We start from the raw sequence: 19,551 nt of genomic DNA on the forward strand, positions 1-19,551 counted from the left end.
AAAAAGGCACGGGAATTTAATTGCATCTGGCTGTTTTCATGGATGTCTGTCTGAATGTATTGACTTTTATTATTTGACTGTAATCTCTGTCATTCATTCATGGTTTCAGCAGATAATAAAAAGACATTTGATTAATGAAAATAAAATTAACATACATGTAGTCAAAATCTGTGTACAAAAATAGAATATTACAGCAATTCTGTTGCCACACTCGGAAACACCCAAACTTTGACATATATAACATTTTTTGTGCCTTAGAATGTATGGCCACATTATATTTAAGGGTAAAGACATACTAAAACGTTTTGGAAAAATTGTAGAGAACGGATGCTCTGTTGTACTTATTACTCATCTTACTCATGAAGATTCTGTGGTTTTAATTGGCAAGATATTCCAAAATTATAGCAGTGTTAAAACATTAATGTCAGAATAATTCAAAGTAACATTCAGTGAAGATCTGAAAAAAAGAAAAAGCTAAATGAAACATCTGAATGCAGAAAAGAGGACGTTCATTGTGAATGCACTAAAAAGTTGTATGAGTGTGAAGGCCCGCTAACATTAAATAGAGGAGTGTTTTTTAACCAGTGTGCTGCTGCACATGAGTAAGAGACTGTCAGGTCAGCTTTAACAAATCGCTCTGAAAACCTTTGCAAGGATATCAGCTCTGTGTTCATCAACACTGGACACGATTACAGAGAGTAGGCAGAAGCTATAACATTCATATCCATTCATATCCATAACTGAAAGCCTACAAGGATTCTTTTAGATTAACATATCTCAAAATGACATCTGTAGATCATACTGTACTAGAAAGTGTTATGCTTTTTTTGATTGTAAAGCCTTTTAAATGGCAGATTCCAGAATCCCTCTTTGCTAAGCAATGCATGAGAGATACTAAGCCTTAATTTTAAGATTTACAATTGACTAAATACTGTGAAACAGCTGCACATTCCAGAGAGTCTGCTACACGCAGACAAAGTTTCCAACCTCATGACCGATCGGCTGAATAAGAGCATGAGTGAGTGAGAGAAAGAAGACGGGAAGGACTGGTTTGGGGTGAAGAAATGTTATATCATGTGTCCATTACAGCATCAAAGCAACCCAAAGGTCTTAAATACAGACAAATCATCAGTTCAAATTTACGGGCAAACATTGAGATAAAAAAACGAAAGTTAGTGATATTTGCCCGACCTTCAGCTGCACTTTTATCTGAAGTAGTAAAGCAGCAGATCTCGGGCAAAATTTCTATAAGGATTTATACGACACCAAACCCCTTTGGGTGAGAATACGGATATGGTATTTTTAGTTTAAAAAAAGAAACAGGAAAACTCTTCTATAATCAAAGCATTGTGTGCATTTGAAAACTCCATATGTTTGAACAGCTTTGCCAAATATATTCTTGGACTTTTACTCATGACCTCCACGGTGATGCCTGCTGTGAAAGCTGATGGCAGACTGACACCACTTGGCATATGCAGCATGTCAACTGCTCCTTTCAGGCCATGCCAACACTGGCTGTCCCCACCTCAGCTAGCAGGCTGCACCTCTTTGCCAAACACCTAATAGCTCAGCAGTAGCACAACCCCACCCTGTCCATCCTATAATCCTGACACAAGATAAGAGTAGATAAACCATTATTTAACCCACAACGGACATTTGAGAAGAGATTCAATTAAACTGAAAAGTAATAAAGAATTTATCCACAAAAAATGTGTTAACTAAAAGTATGACAGTTTTTTTTAAGTGTTTACTTAAGTAGGCCTGCTTTTGAAACCACTTATATTTTTACAAACTCTTGGTTTTTTGTGAGAAGTCTTGACCTTTGTATTTTTTTTAAAATGCTTGAAAGAAATTATCCTGAAAAACTACCATGAATGTCATGTGGCAGCCGGTCTGGAAGAATTTTAAGGTTTGCAAACAAAAGGCAGATTGTTCTTTGCTAACAAGGAATCATTTCTTCTCGAATACAACTGGATTGTTCATTCTTCCACAGCTCACCATAGATATTTACATCCTGTTTGCATGTTTTTTCTAAATCTCTACATGCTATGTTGTCCAAGTGTCCATCTCAATTAAAAGTAATCCATAGTTAGTCCTTCACCTCTAAACCATTTTATATGGTAAACAAAGTTTGTCACCAAACAATGCAATAATATAAGTTTCTGGCATGATTGACAGAGAGTCTTTCAAGTAAAGATGTAAAGTGTGGATACAAAAAGACATATCCAGCATACTTAATATTCAAAGGTTTTACAAAATGCTGCAAGAAAAAAAATGAAAATTTAGGTTTAATATCTTGACAAATCCAAGAATTTAATGTATGTACCTGCAAAATTAAATTCATTTTTAGCTATTCACTGTTAAACTTGCATTTCAGAACTGATTTTTCAAGCACCTTATAAAAGAATTGGCACATGTTGTTTACTTATCCATTTTTTAAATATTTCAATGGAAATTTTAACATGAATTACTTTAGTAACCTAAACTGATTCAGTAAATTCAGTAACAAATATTTCTGATTTGTAACAAAATAGTCATTATCAAAATACTTTGCACTTTTGCAAAATTTTGTGTTTTCATTAATGGTTCTCAAGATTCCAGATCTTTGACTGAAGAATCAACTTTTATTTTTAATTTTGTGGAAATAACTGTGCTATAGATTTTTCCCCCCTTTTTTTGTTTTCAGTTCTTTTATTTCTGCTTTTAAAAAATCTTAAACATTGTTAAGTTAGGTAATGTGTTTGAAGGGAGGTGGTTCCACCATATTGTCGAGATCTCCTTAACTCTTCTAGTTCAATAGAAGATTTTTTTAACATATCTGTTTTTTTCCCATCTTGTTCCATGTTGACTTAACTTTTTGTATGGCTGCTTACTGTTGCTGAAGAACTAGTAACATAAGTGGAAGAGATGAGTCTTGAGCTGCATTTGTTTTTTCTGTCTCTTTTTGTAGATTTCCGCTCAGTGACGGCCACTGACAATGAGTAGCGGCGCCAACATCAAAGCTCTCTCTCAGAGCCGGAACGACACAGGTGTCAGCTCGAGTCTGCCTTTACCTCAAAGCATGATGCCTCTGCCAAAGATGGATCGCAAACAGCAGAAAACCTCCCTCCCCAATCAGACAGTGCAGTATCAGCACTCGGAAAGACGACAGTCTGCATATTCTTCATCCCCTGCTTCCTCAGGTCCTGCAAACCTGGTGAAGGGTTCCACTTTGAAGAACCACCTGCTGCAGCAGAAGACTAGCATGTACAATCACAGAGGTTCAGCAGCTGCAGGGAGAACTGATGGAGTATGTTCAGCTTACAGCAGCCCTCAGGTACCAAAGAGGGAAGCTCCTCGCTCCAAGGACACATTAGACCTTTGCAATAGTACACTGACACAGAGGGCTTTGAGAGACCTGCAGTTAAGAAGAAATACCAACAAGAACTGGACGTTTGGGAAGTATCGTCAAAGACATGTGGAGAATGCATGTCAGGGTGACACCTTACACCGTATCACAGCTAATCCTCAATCAGTCCAGGGACGAGGGCGTCTTCTTTACACGAAAAGCAAGAATGGCAATGAGACATCAGTTATGTCTTCTTCTGGATTAGAAAACGTATCCAAAGATGCAAGGAAAAGCCAGGAAATTGGACGTTTTTTGGAAGATACTGTCAACAGGAAACGGCATTCATCATATCAGACATTCAACATGGCACGCAGATCAAGTGAGCCAGGAAAAGTCAACATGGCAGCTGTTGCTCCCTTCAGGTTCCGGTGAGGGCAGTAGTTCACCCTGTAAGATGGAGCGATGGAAAGAACAGTGCAGATTGATTTGGGACACAACATGATGATTGCAATCTATTTTGATTCACATAACTCTTTTTAGAAAGATCAACTCTGTTTTTTTTTTACTGTTTTTTTATTACTCTGATTTAGATTTCAGGTAAATGAGGACACAGAAGCTGCGGCTGATAATCTGAGTGACTGCTCCTCTGACTCCATGGAGGTCTGTTGTGATGATTTAGGTGAGTCTGGTAACTTTCATCTTTGGGATCTATTATGGGATTGTGTATTCCTTAGGCTGTAAACTGGTTAATTCCTCCTTTGCCTGTTCAAATACTTTTAAGCTAAGGACTGGAGATCATCTCAGCTTTTCTTAAAAAATAAATAATATTTCTTCTGATGTTCAAAGGAAAAATTTTAAATAAAAAAAAAGAAAGAAAAAAAGTCTATTTAAAAGTACGGTAATGCTTCTAGCTCCCTGTAACTTGGCTTGATACAGTGAGGGTCAAATTTCCACACATTTTCCAACCTGACTTGGCATCGATTTTTGTTGTCCATCTGTTCTTTTTTTTAATGAATCAGTTAAAGAAAGAAAAACTCACAAAGTCTGGGGGAAAATGAAGACAGTATTCAAAGGAAACCTTTAAGGGCAAGAGGCTTTCAAAGTTAGGACTATATTTAAAAAGTACCCTTTGTTTAACTTTCCAGGAAGCTTTACCGTCTGAAGGTGCTGGCAAACTGAGAATCCGTCCGCTCATACATTTTCAAATGTATCATGTGTTTAAATTCTACTCATTCTGAGGAAAACACATATCAAAAATGTATTATTAACAGATTTTCAGAATTTAAAATAATAATGAATAATAATCCGAGACATCAGTTTTTTTAAATACCATGTGACGATCATCTGTAAAACACTAAAGATCCCATCTATTCCAATAATCACAACCATACCAGCTATTTTAAAAGATTTTTATTTTAATTCATGTTGGTGGTTTTCACATCCACTCCCCAGTTTAGAAAATATATCACCACTAAAGAAGATGGTGCAATTTCACAATTTGTCCCAGTTTGTGATGCCATGAATTCAATAGATTACAATTATTCTCAGGCTAGAATGAATCTTACTTTTGAAGTTTTACTCTCTTTGGACATCCACATCTATTATATCACACATATTTTATAATTTTGGATTCAAAAAAGAAAACTTTTGCTCAAAGTTTTCTTCCAGTTGTGAAACTTCTTGGTGACATTCTTCAGTAGATTAGCTGTTCACACTGTTCTGTTCAGCATGGCATTTGTTCTCACCACAATGGCACCAACTCATAACAAGGACTTCCTTCATTTCCACCTGTTGTGTTCATTCAGATCTGAGAAAGGGCAAATTTCCTTTCTATGGAAGGAGACTAGTCCTCTGGAAAAAGGAAAACTAATTCTCTCTTTTTATACAGCAAGCTTAATCGAGCAGTTTTTTATTTGCTTTAAATGTAGCTGATAGGAGACCAAAATTAAAAAATGTCCTAATTGATGTCTTTGCTGTCTAGGAGCTGAGGAAGAGCTTACGGTTTATCCTAATAGGAGCCCTATCTTGGTAATCAAGAGACTTAACTGTAGCTTGTTTTTAGCTTTGTCAATATGTCATTACACTAGAGGAACATCTCTGAATGAAGATGGCGCGTGATTAGCACATGCAAGCACAACTCAATCAATTAAATCCAATTAAAGAGGGATTACATGATTAAAGCACCACTGTAAATGGGCCGTATTGATTAGGGAAGGAAACAGATGCAACTGACTCCAAGATAATAGTTTTAACCGCAGACCAAAATAAAACACTTCAAAAGTGAGATTGGCGTGTGTCTGTGTGGGAAATTGGTCAGTTCTAGTTCAAATCATTTGCTTATGGGGAAAGAGGCCGCCAAACAGAGAAGAGCTGGCAAAGGCCAGTTGAATCACACACTTACAAAAATGCAACAACCATACAAAAAATAAAAACAGTGTATATTGAAAAACATGGTTGTTCTTTTAGTTTTACATGCATTCATTCAAAGAAAACAATAAATAGCAGTATCTATCCTCCAAATTTCTGATGCTTTTTTGAGGAATTTGAGCAAAAAATTCCAGAAGGAATATGTAGAATGTTAAATCTGCATTAATTAACTCAGATCATAAAACACACATTGATCCCAGACTCAACAATTAGATACGTACAAACAGAGTTTATGTGTACTGTGTTATCTGCTTTCCTGAAAAGAATTCCTAGATAACTGGGAGTAGATAACTTTAGTTTACCTCATATTCCCCCCTCTAGAAAGATTTGCTTTTGGAGTTCAAGATCAGGGATAGAGTTCCATTACCGTTGTTGAGGATTATCCATCATTGGGCTATATATTTTATGTTTAGTCTATATTATAAAACATTTGCATTTGCAAATGACTACAAGGATACTAAGATAGTTATATTATATTCATGTCTCTGTGTACCTTTAGTTTTTTGACCATCTAGCTGTCACTGACTTATGTTTATGCTTCTGTGCAGCCCAAAGTATGTAGCTCATTTTTTAATACACATTTACAGAACATATAAGGCGTAAGGTGGTTTGTTTTATCTGGGTTTTTATTTTAAATATGATTTTCATTCCATAGCAGTAGTAGGTATAGCATGGTTAGTAGTAGTAGGATAGGCATAGTAGGTAACACAGATTAATCAATTTTATCTAATTTTGAGATGAGGTGAAACCCTTTTATTGCTTTGTATTACAATTTGTCAGAGGATAATGAGAGCAACCTATTTGAAAAAAAAAAAAATCATTTTGAACCGTCTGGTGTTTAAATGGCATCTTGATTATCTTTATACATCAGAGATGAGAGGCTCAAGCTCACCTCCCCAGGGAAACTCTGAGCCAGTACCTGAGTGGTCCTCTGTTGGAAAAGGATAGAAGCGAAACTGAGCAACTAAGTGGTTGCTGGCAGATTCAGTTTTCATTTGCTTTTTTTGGGGAGTCTATCTGACCTCAGACAAAACTCATGGTCAGACAGAAGATATGAAATTTAATCTGCAACCTTAGAGAACAGAAATTTGTCAAGATGTTATCATTTCAATTGAGGATGATTAAATTATAAGCAGAGTGGAAATATAGCTTATGTATGATTTCTGGTGAAAGATCATACTACTATATAATTACTCCACTTTCAGAAAGTCCTCCTCTGTGAGACATGAATTCAACCTTTCTAACAAAACCTCATTCACATTGAGCAAGTTCACCCTGACCTGCTTCCAGTATAATCAAACTTTAGATCACAGCTAATGAGAATGTTTTCCTGTTTTTTTTATCCTGATGTTGATTCCAATTGCTTCTTTCTTACAGTTCAACCGTCAAAATGATTTACTTTTTTTTTCAGGAGAATCACATTATAAACCATCAGACTTCAACACTAGACAAACAAGCTCCACATTTACATTTAACACAATACATCAAAGTAAATTTAGTAAAAAAGAAATGTTGGCCATTGATACTTTGAAAGTGAGCATGTTGCTGATGAAAAACATGCTCAATGTATAATATTTCAAATTGGCACAATACTTAACCAATTCAGGCTGTATGGGAGCAGCCCTGATTGATTTCAGCCCATACCTAAGTTACTGCTCTACTTACAGAGCTACAGAATGATTCTTAAATTGTGTAACAAAGCACACTTGCTTTATTTAGTCAGTTTGAAGCAGTGATCTACCACACTTATTTTCAAGAGACCTGCTTGTTTTTTAGACACCCCTGAACTACTCCCTGCTTATTGTCCGTACAAGATGTGTTTAACTAATCTGGAATAATACTTGAGCATCATCCACTGGCTCAAAGAAAATGGAAAACAGCACTTTGGGACTGGGATTAAAACGACTACATCACCTGTTGCTCAATCTATCCATCCATTTTTCAAACCTGCTTAATCCTTTTTGGGGTTGTTACGTGCCGAGTCTTTTGGGGTGGATGAGCTTTCTTCTTGTTTTGGGTTATTAGTTATGTTAATTGAACGCGGTGGTATCTGGGAGGCGATCGGCCCATCTCCTTTCTTCTAGGTTGGACGTCATTGCCTCGTCGTCCTGGTTGGCCTGTCACTCCATCTACAGCGTCGGCCCCGCCCCTCTGCGCTGGAGGCACGGACACATAAGCTGACGTGGCCCAAGCACCAGGGCGGCTGACTCTTCAGCTCGCCATTTGTGTTCTGTGCACTTATTTGTGTTTCGTTTCGGTTCTTGACACCTTAGAATGATTTCTACTTATCCTTGCTATGTCTGAATGCTTCTTTTTACGGGCGTATGTTCTTTGATTATTGTCAACTGTGTCTACATCACGTTGTGATCCCATGTGGGAGGATATCTGTGTGACGGAACCAGTTGTAGCTTACTGCTCCGAATAAATCAGTTAATACAGATCTGTTGTATTGCTGATTCCCTTTTCCCTCCCACACCCCGGGGTCGTAACAAGTGGGGGCTCGCCCGGGATACATCCGCTCACGCCCTTTATAGGAGTGGGCGGTGTCCCTAGTTTACTCTGGATTCATTCATTCATTCATTTCTTATTTTACGGCGGTAGGAAGCAATGCCTTCGCCCTTTGATTTGGCCGATTTCCTAGGAAACCCGTCCGTGGAAGCGTTGGAGTGTTTTCTTAAGGACGACTTAGTGAAAATAGCCACCCACTTCGGCATCACGTTTGGCGGTCATACACGAAAGCGGGAATTGAAGTCCCTTATAGTGACCAGGCTGGAGGAGTTGGATCTGGTGACGCTGTCTGGGCGATCTGCTCTGGTGACGCCCAAGGATAAGGATGATGCGGCCAGGGGAGCAGGTGAGTGCAAACCGAAGGTAAAGACGCCCTTCACGCTCCCCCGTTATGATTCCTCTTCTCCGGATGGTGCTGCTGGCTCCGGAGAGGGGGCGCGGCTCAAGGTGCGCCTGGCTCGACTCGAGCTGGAGGCTCGGGAGAAGCACGAGCAGGCGCAGCGCGACCTTCAGCTCCAGATCCGGAAGCTCGAGATTGAGGCCGACACAGCTGTGCGCATCCGTCAGCTGGAGCTGTCCGCCCAGCAGGGGGGACCATCCGCAGGGATAGCCGAGGATCAGCACAGCGGCGCGCCGGCCGCTCCTCCCCTGTCCCAACATCCAGCTGTGTTTGACATTAGTAAGTACATTAACCTAGTACCGATCTTCCGTGAGTCCGAGGTGGATGCCTATTTTGGGGTGTTTGAGCGCATTGCATCTGCTCTGCAGTGGCCTTCGGAAGTTTGGGCTCTACTACTGCAGTGTAAGATGCATGGAAAAGCTCAGGAGGCTGTTTCGGCTCTTTCTTTGGAAGACAGCCTGAAGTATGACTGCGTTAAAGCTGCCATACTAAGAGTGTATGAACTGGTACCTGAAGCTTATCGGCAGAAGTTCAGGAACCTGAAAAAAGGAACCCTTTGTACCCATACGGAGTTTGCGAGGGAAAAGGGGCTTTTATTTGATAAATGGATTGCCGCTTGTGATGCTGCCGATTATGACTCTCTTCGTGAACTAATTTTGGTGGAGGAGTTTAAAAAGTGTCTACCTGAACGTGTTGTTGTGTATTTAAACGAACAGAAGGTGAACACGCTTTCTTCTGCGGCTGTGTTAGCCGATGAGTATGTTTTGACACATAAATTTGCCTTTCCTGTGTCCTCTGAGGGTGTAAGCCCGACTTCGGTGAACAGTTATCGGTCGTGTCCGGCTCCTGCTTTCCAGAAGGAGGAGAGGTGTTGCTTTTACTGCCACAAACCGGGACACGTCATTGCTGATTGCCTTGCACTCAAACATAAGGAACAGCCTAAACTGTCGCCGCCTAAAGGTGTGGGTGTCGTGAAAGTTGACATTAAGTCAGATGGAGTTGAGGAGTGTTTTAAGCCGTTTGTCTTTGACGGCTGGGTGTCTTTGGTGGGTGATAAAAATAACTGTTGTCCCGTGCACATTTTACGTGACACGGCTTGTTCACAGTCTGTTATACTGGCCTCTGTCTTACCCTTCTCTGATAAATCTACCTGTGGGTATGGTGCAATTTTACGGGGAGTTGAGATGGGTTATGTTTTACGGCCAGTACACAAAGTACAGGTGCAGTCTGAATTAATCAGCGGGGTTTTCCCTGTGGCTGTATGCCCGGAGCTTCCAGTGGGAGGAGTCACGTTTCTAATGGGTAATGACATCGCGGGAGGAAAGGTGACTCCTACCCTGGAAGTGGCCAACGGGCCCCCCCCCACTGACGTCACACAGCCTTCTAGTATCTTTCCCAGTTGTGTTATTACTCGTGCCCAGGCCCGTAAGGGTGAGGATATTAACCTGTCTGACTCCATCTTAATGTCAGCTTTCGCAGATGACCCCGACAGGAAGGCTGACACTCAGGAAGCCGCTGAAACTCCGGAGTCTGGAGCGTCCGCAGTAGAGGAGGTGCCTCTGCCTGTGGATCGTGCCCGTCTTGGTGCGGAGCAAAAGGCCGACCCGACCCTAAGACAATATTTTTCTAGGGCGATGGATGCTACTCAGGTAAAAGGGGAGGGAGTTTATCTCATGGAGGATGATCTGCTGTTGCGCAGGTGGCCTTCAGTAGTTTCTAGCAGTGATCAGGTTCTTCAAGTGGTAATTCCTGCTATTTATAGACCCTCCATTTTAGCCATGGCCCACGAAAGTGTGTGGTCGGGCCATCTTGGGGTTCGAAAAACCTACCGGCGCATTTTGCAGCATTTTTTTTGGCCAGGCATTAAAGCCGATGTAGCAAACTATTGTCGCCATTGTCACATTTGTCAACTAACTGGAAAACCAAATCAAAAGATCCCCCCCGCTCCATTACGTCCGATTCCCGTGGTAGGGGAGCCTTTTGAACGGGTTATAGTTGACTGTGTCGGCCCTTTGCCTCGGACCAAACATGGGAATCAATATTTACTCACCATCATGTGTGCCGCCACTCGTTTCCCAGAGGCAGTGCCGCTACGTACCATAACTACCCGTGCCATCGTGAAGTCATTGACAAAGTTTTTTTCCATTTTTGGCATGCCCCGTGTAATCCAGTCAGATCAGGGAACAAATTTTTTGTCTAAAATTTTCCAACAGGTCCTTCGAACGCTAAACATCCAACACGTTGTGTCTAGCGCCTACCATCCTGAGTCTCAGGGTGCTCTGGAACGGTGGCATCAGACGTTAAAGTCCATGTTGCGGAAATATTGTCTTCAGACGGAGAATGATTGGGATGAAGGCATCCCGTTCCTGTTATTTGCAGCCCGTGAAGCTAATCAGGAATCCCTCGGGTTTAGTCCGGCGGAATTAGTGTTCGGTCACACACCCCGTGGGCCCCTTAAGTCTTTAAAGGACCGTTTTTTAGCACCGCCTTCCCCTGAAAACGTATTGGATTTTGTTAGCTGCTTTCGTGAACGTCTTCACCGAGCCAATGAGTTGGCACGGAAATCTTTGTCTGCTGCTCAATCAACCATGAAAGCGAATTATGATCGGTCAGCGGAGCCTCGGCAGTTTCATGCTGGCGAACAAGTACTGGTCTTGCTTCCCTCTCCGGGAGCGACCTTTTCCGCTCACTACAGTGGTCCCTACGCTGTTACTGAGCGGCTGAGTGAGACTGATTATGTTGTAGCCACTCCGGAACGACGTCGAAAACATCGTGTGTGTCACATAAATATGCTGAAGAAGTATTTTCCCAGAGGTGCCGAGGCTGAGCCGTGCAAAGACATTCCGGTGGAGCGCTGTTGCATCCCTATTACAACCGAAGGTACCATTCTTAAGGATGATGGGCTCCGCTTCCCTCCTTCAGCTCATCTCGGCGCCCGATTATCTAACTCTGAGTTATTAACCAGACTGCCGACTCTTTTGCCCCATTTATCCCCTGACCAACAACGAGATGTGGTCTCTTTATTCGATCGCTACTCCTGCTTATTTCAGGATGTGCCAACTCGGACTACGGTCATTGAACATGACATAGATGTAGGAGCAGCCCGGCCAATAAAACAGAATCCCTACCGCTTAAACGTCACCAAGCGTGAGATTATGAAGACTGAAACAGACTACCTCCTCCAAAATGGGTTAGCAGTACCTAGTTCCAGCCCCTGGAGTTCTCCTTGTCTCCTGGAGGTGAAGCCGGATGGCTCGCGCCGGTTCGTAACCGATTTTCGTAAAGTAAATAAGGTCACTATTCCCGATTCTTACCCTTTACCGCGTATGGAGGATTGTGTGGACAATTTGGGTACTGCCAAATATGTCACAAAACTGGATCTGTTAAAAGGATACTGGCAAGTTCCCCTTACACCTTGTGCCTCGGATATCTCTGCCTTCGTCACACCTGATCATTTCCTTCAGTATAAAGTCATGGCCTTTGGTATGTGTAATGCTCCGGCAACCTTCCAAAGGCTAATTAACACTCTGTTATTTGATTTGAAAAATTGCAACGCATATTTAGATGATCTCATAATCCACACCTCCTCTTGGGAAGAACATGTACAAGTGCTCGGTGAGGTATTTGCACGGCTGGCCAAAGCTTCACTTACTCTAAACTTGGCTAAGTGTGACTTTGGCAAAGCTACGGTTATTTATTTAGGGAGAGAAGTAGGTCAGGGACAGGTGCGGCCGGTAGACGCGAAAATATCTGCTATAGTCGGGTTTCCTCCCCCTTCTACTCGCAAAGCACTTCGCCGCTTTCTAGGAATGGCAGGATATTATCGTGCCTTCTGTCGTAACTTTTCCGCAGTTGTTTATCCTCTGACGCATCTTCTCAGTCCATCTACGGCCTTCACCTGGACCCCAGAATGCCAACACGCCTTTGATTCTTTAAAAACCCTCCTCACCCATGCCCCAGTACTAGCTGCCCCGAATTTTTCAAAGTCGTTTAAATTGGAGGTGGATGCAAGTGGTGTGGCTGCTGGTGCGGTACTCTTACAGGAGGATTCTGAGGGAATTGACCACCCCGTTTGCTATTTCTCGCGTAAATTTGCGAAGCACCAGATCAACTATTCCACCATTGAGAAAGAGACTTTAGCCCTGTTGATGGCTCTGCAACACTTTGAGGTTTACCTCGGGTCGAGTGCTGTTCCTGTTCTGGTTTATACTGATCATAACCCACTCACGTTTCTGTCAAGTATGTACAACCACAATCAACGTCTTATGCGGTGGGCACTTGTGATCCAGGATTTTAACCTGGAAATTCGTCACAAGAAGGGGTCTGACAATGTACTTGCTGACGCTTTGTCTAGGGTATGAGGTCACCGGGTAACCCGGCGTCCAGATCTTAAGGGGGAGGGTGTTACGTGCCGAGTCTTTTGGGGTGGATGAGCTTTCTTCTTGTTTTGGGTTATTAGTTATGTTAATTGAACGCGGTGGTATCTGGGAGGCGATCGGCCCATCTCCTTTCTTCTAGGTTGGACGTCATTGCCTCGTCGTCCTGGTTGGCCTGTCACTCCATCTACAGCGTCGGCCCCGCCCCTCTGCGCTGGAGGCACGGACACATAAGCTGACGTGGCCCAAGCACCAGGGCGGCTGACTCTTCAGCTCGCCATTTGTGTTCTGTGCACTTATTTGTGTTTCGTTTCGGTTCTTGACACCTTAGAATGATTTCTACTTATCCTTGCTATGTCTGAATGCTTCTTTTTACGGGCGTATGTTCTTTGATTATTGTCAACTGTGTCTACATCACGTTGTGATCCCATGTGGGAGGATATCTGTGTGACGGAACCAGTTGTAGCTTACTGCTCCGAATAAATCAGTTAATACAGATCTGTTGTATTGCTGATTCCCTTTTCCCTCCCACACCCCGGGGTCGTAACAGGGGTCAAGAGGCTGCTGGAGCCTATCCCATCCACTGCTGGGCAAAAACAGGGTACACCTTGGACAGTTTGCCAGTTCATTGCGGGGTTGCACAACCTCACACTCTCAAAGTGGGGCATTTTGTGGCACACCTAAGGGGCAATTTTTCTAAACCATCAATTTACCTTAGAGACATGTTTGTGGATTGAGTGGAAAAGCCAGAGTGCTGGATAAAACGTGTGCATCTCCGTGGAGAACATGCAAACTCCACACAGGGAGGACCCATTTGAACTCTTGCTGTGAAACTGGAGCACTAACCCCTACACCACCATGTAGCACCCCTGTTGCTCAAATTGAATTAAATTTGAATGCCAATATGTCCAAAAACCTACTTTAAAAAAATGACCTGGAATGACCTTTGATTAGGATATTCTAATTCATCTCAATTACAAAGGAAAATAAGGCATTGGCCTTATTGTCCTCTGTATGCCTGTAGTTTGTCCTCTCTGAGTGGGTGGAGTGCTCCTGCCCCAGGTGGAGGAGTTTAAGTATCTTGTGGTCTTTTTCACAAATGAAGGAAGATTAGTGTGTCAGATCAACAGGTGGATTGGGCCGGCGTCAGCTATTTTGAGGATGCTGTACCGGTCTGTTGTGGTGAGAGTAAAGCACGAAAGCAAAGCTCTCAATTTAACCTTCAATCTTAGTTCTAGCACTCATCTAAATGGTCATGAGCTCTGGGTAATGGCTGAAAGAATGAGGCCCCAAATACAAGCGGCTGAAATGAGCTTCCTCCGTAGGGTGAGAAGCTCGGTCACCTGGAGACCCTAATCTAGCTCCGAGTAAAGTCGCTGCTCTTTTACATTGAGAGGAAGTAGTTGAGGTGGCTCACACATCTTGTCCGGATGCCTCCTGGTCGCCTCCCTGTGAAGTGTTCAGGCGATGTTCCACTGGCCAGAGACTCCGGAGAAGACCTGGGACACACTGGTAAGACTGTGTCTTGGCTTGCCTGGCATCACCTTGGGATCCCCCTGCAAGAACTGGAGGAAGTGGCCGAGGAAGAGCAAGTCCTCTGCACTAGACCATCCTCTCCAAAGATAGAACTGTCCAACTCTGCAGTTTTTTGTGGATTTAACATTTAAGAGAATCCAAAATCTAAGGCTTTAAGATTAAAAACATACTGTTGTCAACAATTACAGCAAGTGTACTGTTCAGTGAACAACCACTAATAGATAGTTCTTGAGTAAAAATAACCCACAAGCAATTACCCAGAATAAGAGGAAGAGTGGGGAAAAATGTATTATTTGAACATAATAAAATATTCTGTATGTCTTTATACAATATGTTTATACTCAAGGATGTGCCAATGGAGTTTTCCCTTATAAAAGACTTTCTCTGAAACAAATAAAGTTCTTTTGTTAAAAAAAAATACTAAGATGACGAGATTTAGAAAATGTTGTTCAGTGACAAGACAAAGAAAAAAGTGGGATGATACTGGCGGCAGGAGTTAAAAAATGCTTTGATTATTACACACATGGCTCCTAATACTCACTTTCATTCCAAAATAATGGCTGGTTCTTCTCTAATTATACCTTTTTTACCAAGCTATAAATGTTCTGAATGGGTGTTGCTGCCTTGCTCCAAAATAATTTGGGACCATTTCTTTAATGACAGTGTACCCTAAGCTCTGTGAATCAGGTTGTATGTGGTTTTTCCCTTTACAGCACGTACTGGACTTCCTAATGTCATTGAGGTCATTGCGTCATGGCTGCTTAGCAGCACAAAAGTGATTACATATGCCGGTCAGGGAAAAGCACAACAAACAGCTGCGTAATTTACTATGTGTGGGGATATAACAAACACACACACACACACACGGGTGCATGCACACATGGAGTCACTCATGCGGCCAGCTGGAGAACATGGTTAAAATCCAGATTTTTTTTTAAAAGGAAAAGACTCTGCTAAACTCCTCTCCCCCTGTAGATCAACTGAGGACGATAAGTTTCTGCTTTAAGAGAATAAACAGTTTTGTTTTTTTTACTAAAGGAGATTTGTTTGTTTTGTTTTAAAATGCATTAAGGAAGTTATTGATGAGGATGGGGTAAGATTAGCATTTTGCTTCGAATGTCATAGCACAGCATTGAGCATTCTGAGGGTAGTTTTCACATTCTGGCATTTAGTAATTAGCACTAACCAGTTCCAGACTTCTGCCTTTGTTTGCTGATACTATAGGTCATGCCCCACCATGTTACCCTAATAATTAGGAAGAGGGTATAAAAACAGATAAATGAATTCTTTTTAGACACTAAAAAGGTGTTTAATAAAATAGACAATTCATACCGGAAGAAACTCAGATGTTAAGATTTCTTCAAGGTTCATTTGACCAGGAAGACCCTCAGGATTTTGTCCTGCAAGATTTTGTAAAGAAATTCCTGCTCTCTGAAGCAGATCAGCTGATCTTTGCATAATGAGGGAACGGTCCTGTCAGTGATCAGGAGTCAGCTGCATGGGGAGTAAACTGATGATGACGAAGAACAAGTCTTGACATTGTTTACACATGGGTTATTGCCAGAAAAGTGTTTACAGTCCCTTGAGCAACCCCAAGTGTCGGGACAGCCATATAAAAAACCTGGTCAAGTGTTTCCTGAAACTGACTGTGATAGGGAGTTTGCCTTTGACCGTTGAAACTAAGTGACCAATAGATACAAACCACTTTTGCTTTATTTTGAAAAACAAAATACCCTTTTAATGTTGATGTCTTGATTCAAAAGCAATCAGTTTGAAGAGATTCAGCTGTTTGTACACAACATTGGTGGCTGTACACGCACAATGCAGGCAACGAGTAAGGTCTATTTCCATGGAGGGCATGTGAGAGCTGCAGTGCCTCCTGCCTCTTCCTGAGGAAGTTTGTGCACTAAACCTTAAAAGATGTTTGAACTGGTTAGTCAGCAAAAAAAAAAAAAAAAAAGTCCTGCCCAGAATAATGTGACTGGATTTTCAATTTAGGATTTGTCTGCACTTTGCTGTGCATGCAAAACCATAAGGACATTCCAAACATGTGGTTTTGGGTGTGTTACTTCCACTGGCACATCTTGTGATTCGCTCAGCCTGCTGAAGTGAACTTACAGATTTTGAGACAAACTGCTGTCATAAATGCAATCTCTCCTCACTTATACGCAAACAGAAAACAAAATGCTTTTTATCTTTTCCCCCCCTATTTTTTTTTTTTGGCAGAGAATTACAGTTTTGTACAGCCCCAACACATCACTCCTTTAGCATGATTTATCCATCCTTAAATGTCAAATAGATATCGTATGGAAGCTGAGACAGGATCAAGAGATAATCTGGATGCACTGGTTGTTACATTGTGTAGGGTTTAACAGTGATTATATATTCTATATATCACATCCCTACAGATCTAAATGTGTGTTGCCTCATATATTAATAACCAGCACGATTCATACATCAAGTGTATTGAACACGGGAGGTGTAGAGGGGGAGGGGGAGAACAAAGGATTTGTGAAAGATGATGGCAGAACATGGTCTGCTAGAGGGTGCCTGCTTTTTAAAGGCTACATTCTCATTGCCCCCTTCTAATTGACAGATTCTGTTGAGAAATGGCCAAACCTCATTAAATGAAGAACGAACATGACCAAAGGAGGAGGGATGATGAGGTGGAGGCGAGGGGAGGCAGCAGAGAGCAGGGGGGAGGAGGGAGCGCTGTTGCGTCTGCCACCGCTGTCATACTGCCGCTGCGCAGTTAGAGAGCAGGAGGGTGTGCAGAAGGGAGGAGAGTGGAAAAAACGGAGGAGAAGAGAAGGAAAGGGGATAAAGGAGCGCCTGGGCAGCACTGCAACAGCAGCAGCTGCAGCAGCCGGTGAGGAAGAGAAAGGAAGACAGAGAGGAGGAAAAGAGAGGCTGCAAGACTGACCTGGAACCAACATTTTTTCTGTGATTTCAAACAAGAAGAAGGGTGTAAGGACGGTTCTTTTCTCCATCCTCATGCTTTTTGATACGCTGTCATGCAGGAGGCGTGCCTGGCACTAGTGTAAAAGGTATAGGAGGACCAATAATGGAAAGGACCGATAGCACCAAGGCTTACAGCCAAGGAGATGGGAAAGGAGTGGGCATGGCAGTCAAGAGGGCTAAGTCTGGACTGCCCCAAAGCACACCACGAGGTGAACTAAAGGTTTACCGAGCGGGCAGTTCTGAGGGCAAAATACCAGTACCATCCAACCTTCGCAAGCAGAGGTCTATGACAAACCTGGCTATCCTCACTGATGCTGAGAAGAAGCTGCACCTTTACGAGCCGAAGTGGTGCGATGACATTGCAAAGACAGGAGCAGGGCAGAGCAAGATGAGCAAGCCAAAGACAGCAGGAGGTGGCAGCAGTGCTGGAGGGGGTGTCCATCTCTCCCGAAATCTCTCCAAATCTGAACAGTCACTCTTCCAGGGCAAGCCTAAGCCCTTCAGCCCTCTAGCTGCTCCCTCCGCTCCGAGCAAGCAGAGCCGAATTCCTCGTGCCCCTTATGCTGAGGTGAAGCCGTTGAGCAAAGCACCTGAGGATGGAAAGTCAGATGATGAGATCCTCTCTAGCAAGGCAAAGGGCCATGTGAAAAAAGCTGGCACTGGAGCTGGAGGGGAATCTGGTTCCAAAAGTCAGGAGGAAGAAGGAGGAGACAAGCCCTTCTTAAAGGTGGACCCGGAGCTGGTGGTGACAGTGCTGGGAGACCTGGAGCAGCTGCTATTTAGTCAAATTTTAGGTGAGTTCAGAAGTCCCCGCCCCCTTTTGAAAATCAAGGCACACCATTTGCTCTGTTCTATGCAATTTTCAAAGTCAACCACACACCCCTTTGATACGACAGCCATATAACACCTACCTAATGCTGCAGGGCCATACTTTCCCATTATGGATGTTTCAGAGCTTACTGAAACACATCCTTGTGCTTAGGAGGCAGGTTGCTCCTCTGACAGTGTCAACAAATGCAGCTCAAGCTCAACAGCTTGTGTGATGGTGCATGCTTTTTCGACCATCATGGCACTCTATTGTTCTTCCTCTCACAGCTTGACATGCTTATGCTGGTGTCTCTGCATGTGTGAACTGTTGTTGTTTCTCTATTACATGTCTTGCTGATTACAGGTTTTCCTGGGGATTATTATGACATTTTTCAAACAGATTCTCTATTTGCCAAAAACTGTAATGTTATACCCAAAGCTTGATCCACTGCTATATGTGTTATCAAACAAACTGAAAAAAAAGCAAAGAAAAGAGAAAGATCATGCAACACAGATTTCATTTGGGTCACACATTTAGCCTCCCCCTCTCAGCTCTGTTCATCTGTGGAGCTCCGACTGGTTTACAACTTCAGTAGTACTGCATTACAAATAGCATAAAAACTGCTTTCTTTCTGTAGAAGCCCCATTCCAAGAAAATTATGTTTCTGGTGTTACTAACATGCTCTTGTAGCATTTTTGTCATGATGGGGGACATATGTAAGGAAAATTAAGTTTAAACTGTGTTTTTGAATATTTCTTTATTCAAATTGTACGAAAAAATACAGTTTGAAAAAAAATGTTATTATGTAACAAACTGTATTTGGCAGGCCATGAACTCCTGCTCTGCTCCATTCCGATGCATCCATTTGCAGACGAATAAATTCATATATGTCTTCCTTTTACTTCTCTGAGCTGGCATCTGAATCAAAACTGTACGTTCGGATAGTGCCAATATTGCTCACCATTTTTATGCACTGGTAATGTTAGCTCGAGGCTGTAAGCTTGTGGGAGAGAGTGCAAAGGGATCATGGGAAATGAGCTGAAGCTTACTCCATACCAACAGTTCTGCCTACAATTTGATTTTTAGTTTTGGGCAGAACTGAAAAACATTGAATTTTTTAGTAACTACTGCCACTCTGCAGAAACTGTCCCAGAAATTCACATTTTTTCAATAGTTTTTTAGATTTTGCTCAGAGACAGCATAATCA

The 19,551-nt window shown here is 42.3% G+C and overlaps 2 protein-coding genes across 14 annotated transcripts in view; both read left to right on the forward strand.

The window, feature by feature from the left end:
* Positions 1 to 19,551, forward strand: part of nav1b (neuron navigator 1b) — an 80,180-nt gene that overhangs the window by 9,070 nt on the left and 51,559 nt on the right. For 10 of the 13 annotated variants that reach the window (XM_078947240.1, XM_020703234.3, XM_078947241.1 and 7 more), the window contains exons 2-3: positions 2,951 to 3,756; positions 3,919 to 4,007. In XM_078947240.1, the coding sequence (XP_078803366.1) occupies positions 2,978 to 3,756; positions 3,919 to 4,007 (868 nt within the window). In that variant the 5' untranslated portion in view covers positions 2,951 to 2,977. Of the gene's footprint in view, positions 1 to 2,950; positions 3,757 to 3,918; positions 4,008 to 17,310; positions 18,331 to 19,551 lie in introns of those variants that run through there. The other 3 variants (XM_078947249.1, XM_078947250.1, XM_078947255.1) reach the window with 1 other exon arrangement.
* LOC144992176 (uncharacterized) lies at positions 8,230 to 13,537 on the forward strand. The gene is made up of 2 exons (XM_078947256.1): positions 8,230 to 8,942; positions 10,134 to 13,537. The coding sequence occupies exons 1-2, from the start codon at positions 8,363 to 8,365 to the stop codon at positions 13,022 to 13,024; spliced, it is 3,471 nt and encodes a 1,156-aa protein (XP_078803382.1). The 5' UTR covers positions 8,230 to 8,362; the 3' UTR covers positions 13,025 to 13,537.

The sequence above is a fragment of the Oryzias latipes genome, chromosome 5, assembly GCF_053564925.1.
Source record: "Oryzias latipes strain Hd-rR chromosome 5, Olatipes_Hd-rR_3.1".
Classification (NCBI taxonomy): domain Eukaryota; kingdom Metazoa; phylum Chordata; class Actinopteri; order Beloniformes; family Adrianichthyidae; genus Oryzias; species Oryzias latipes.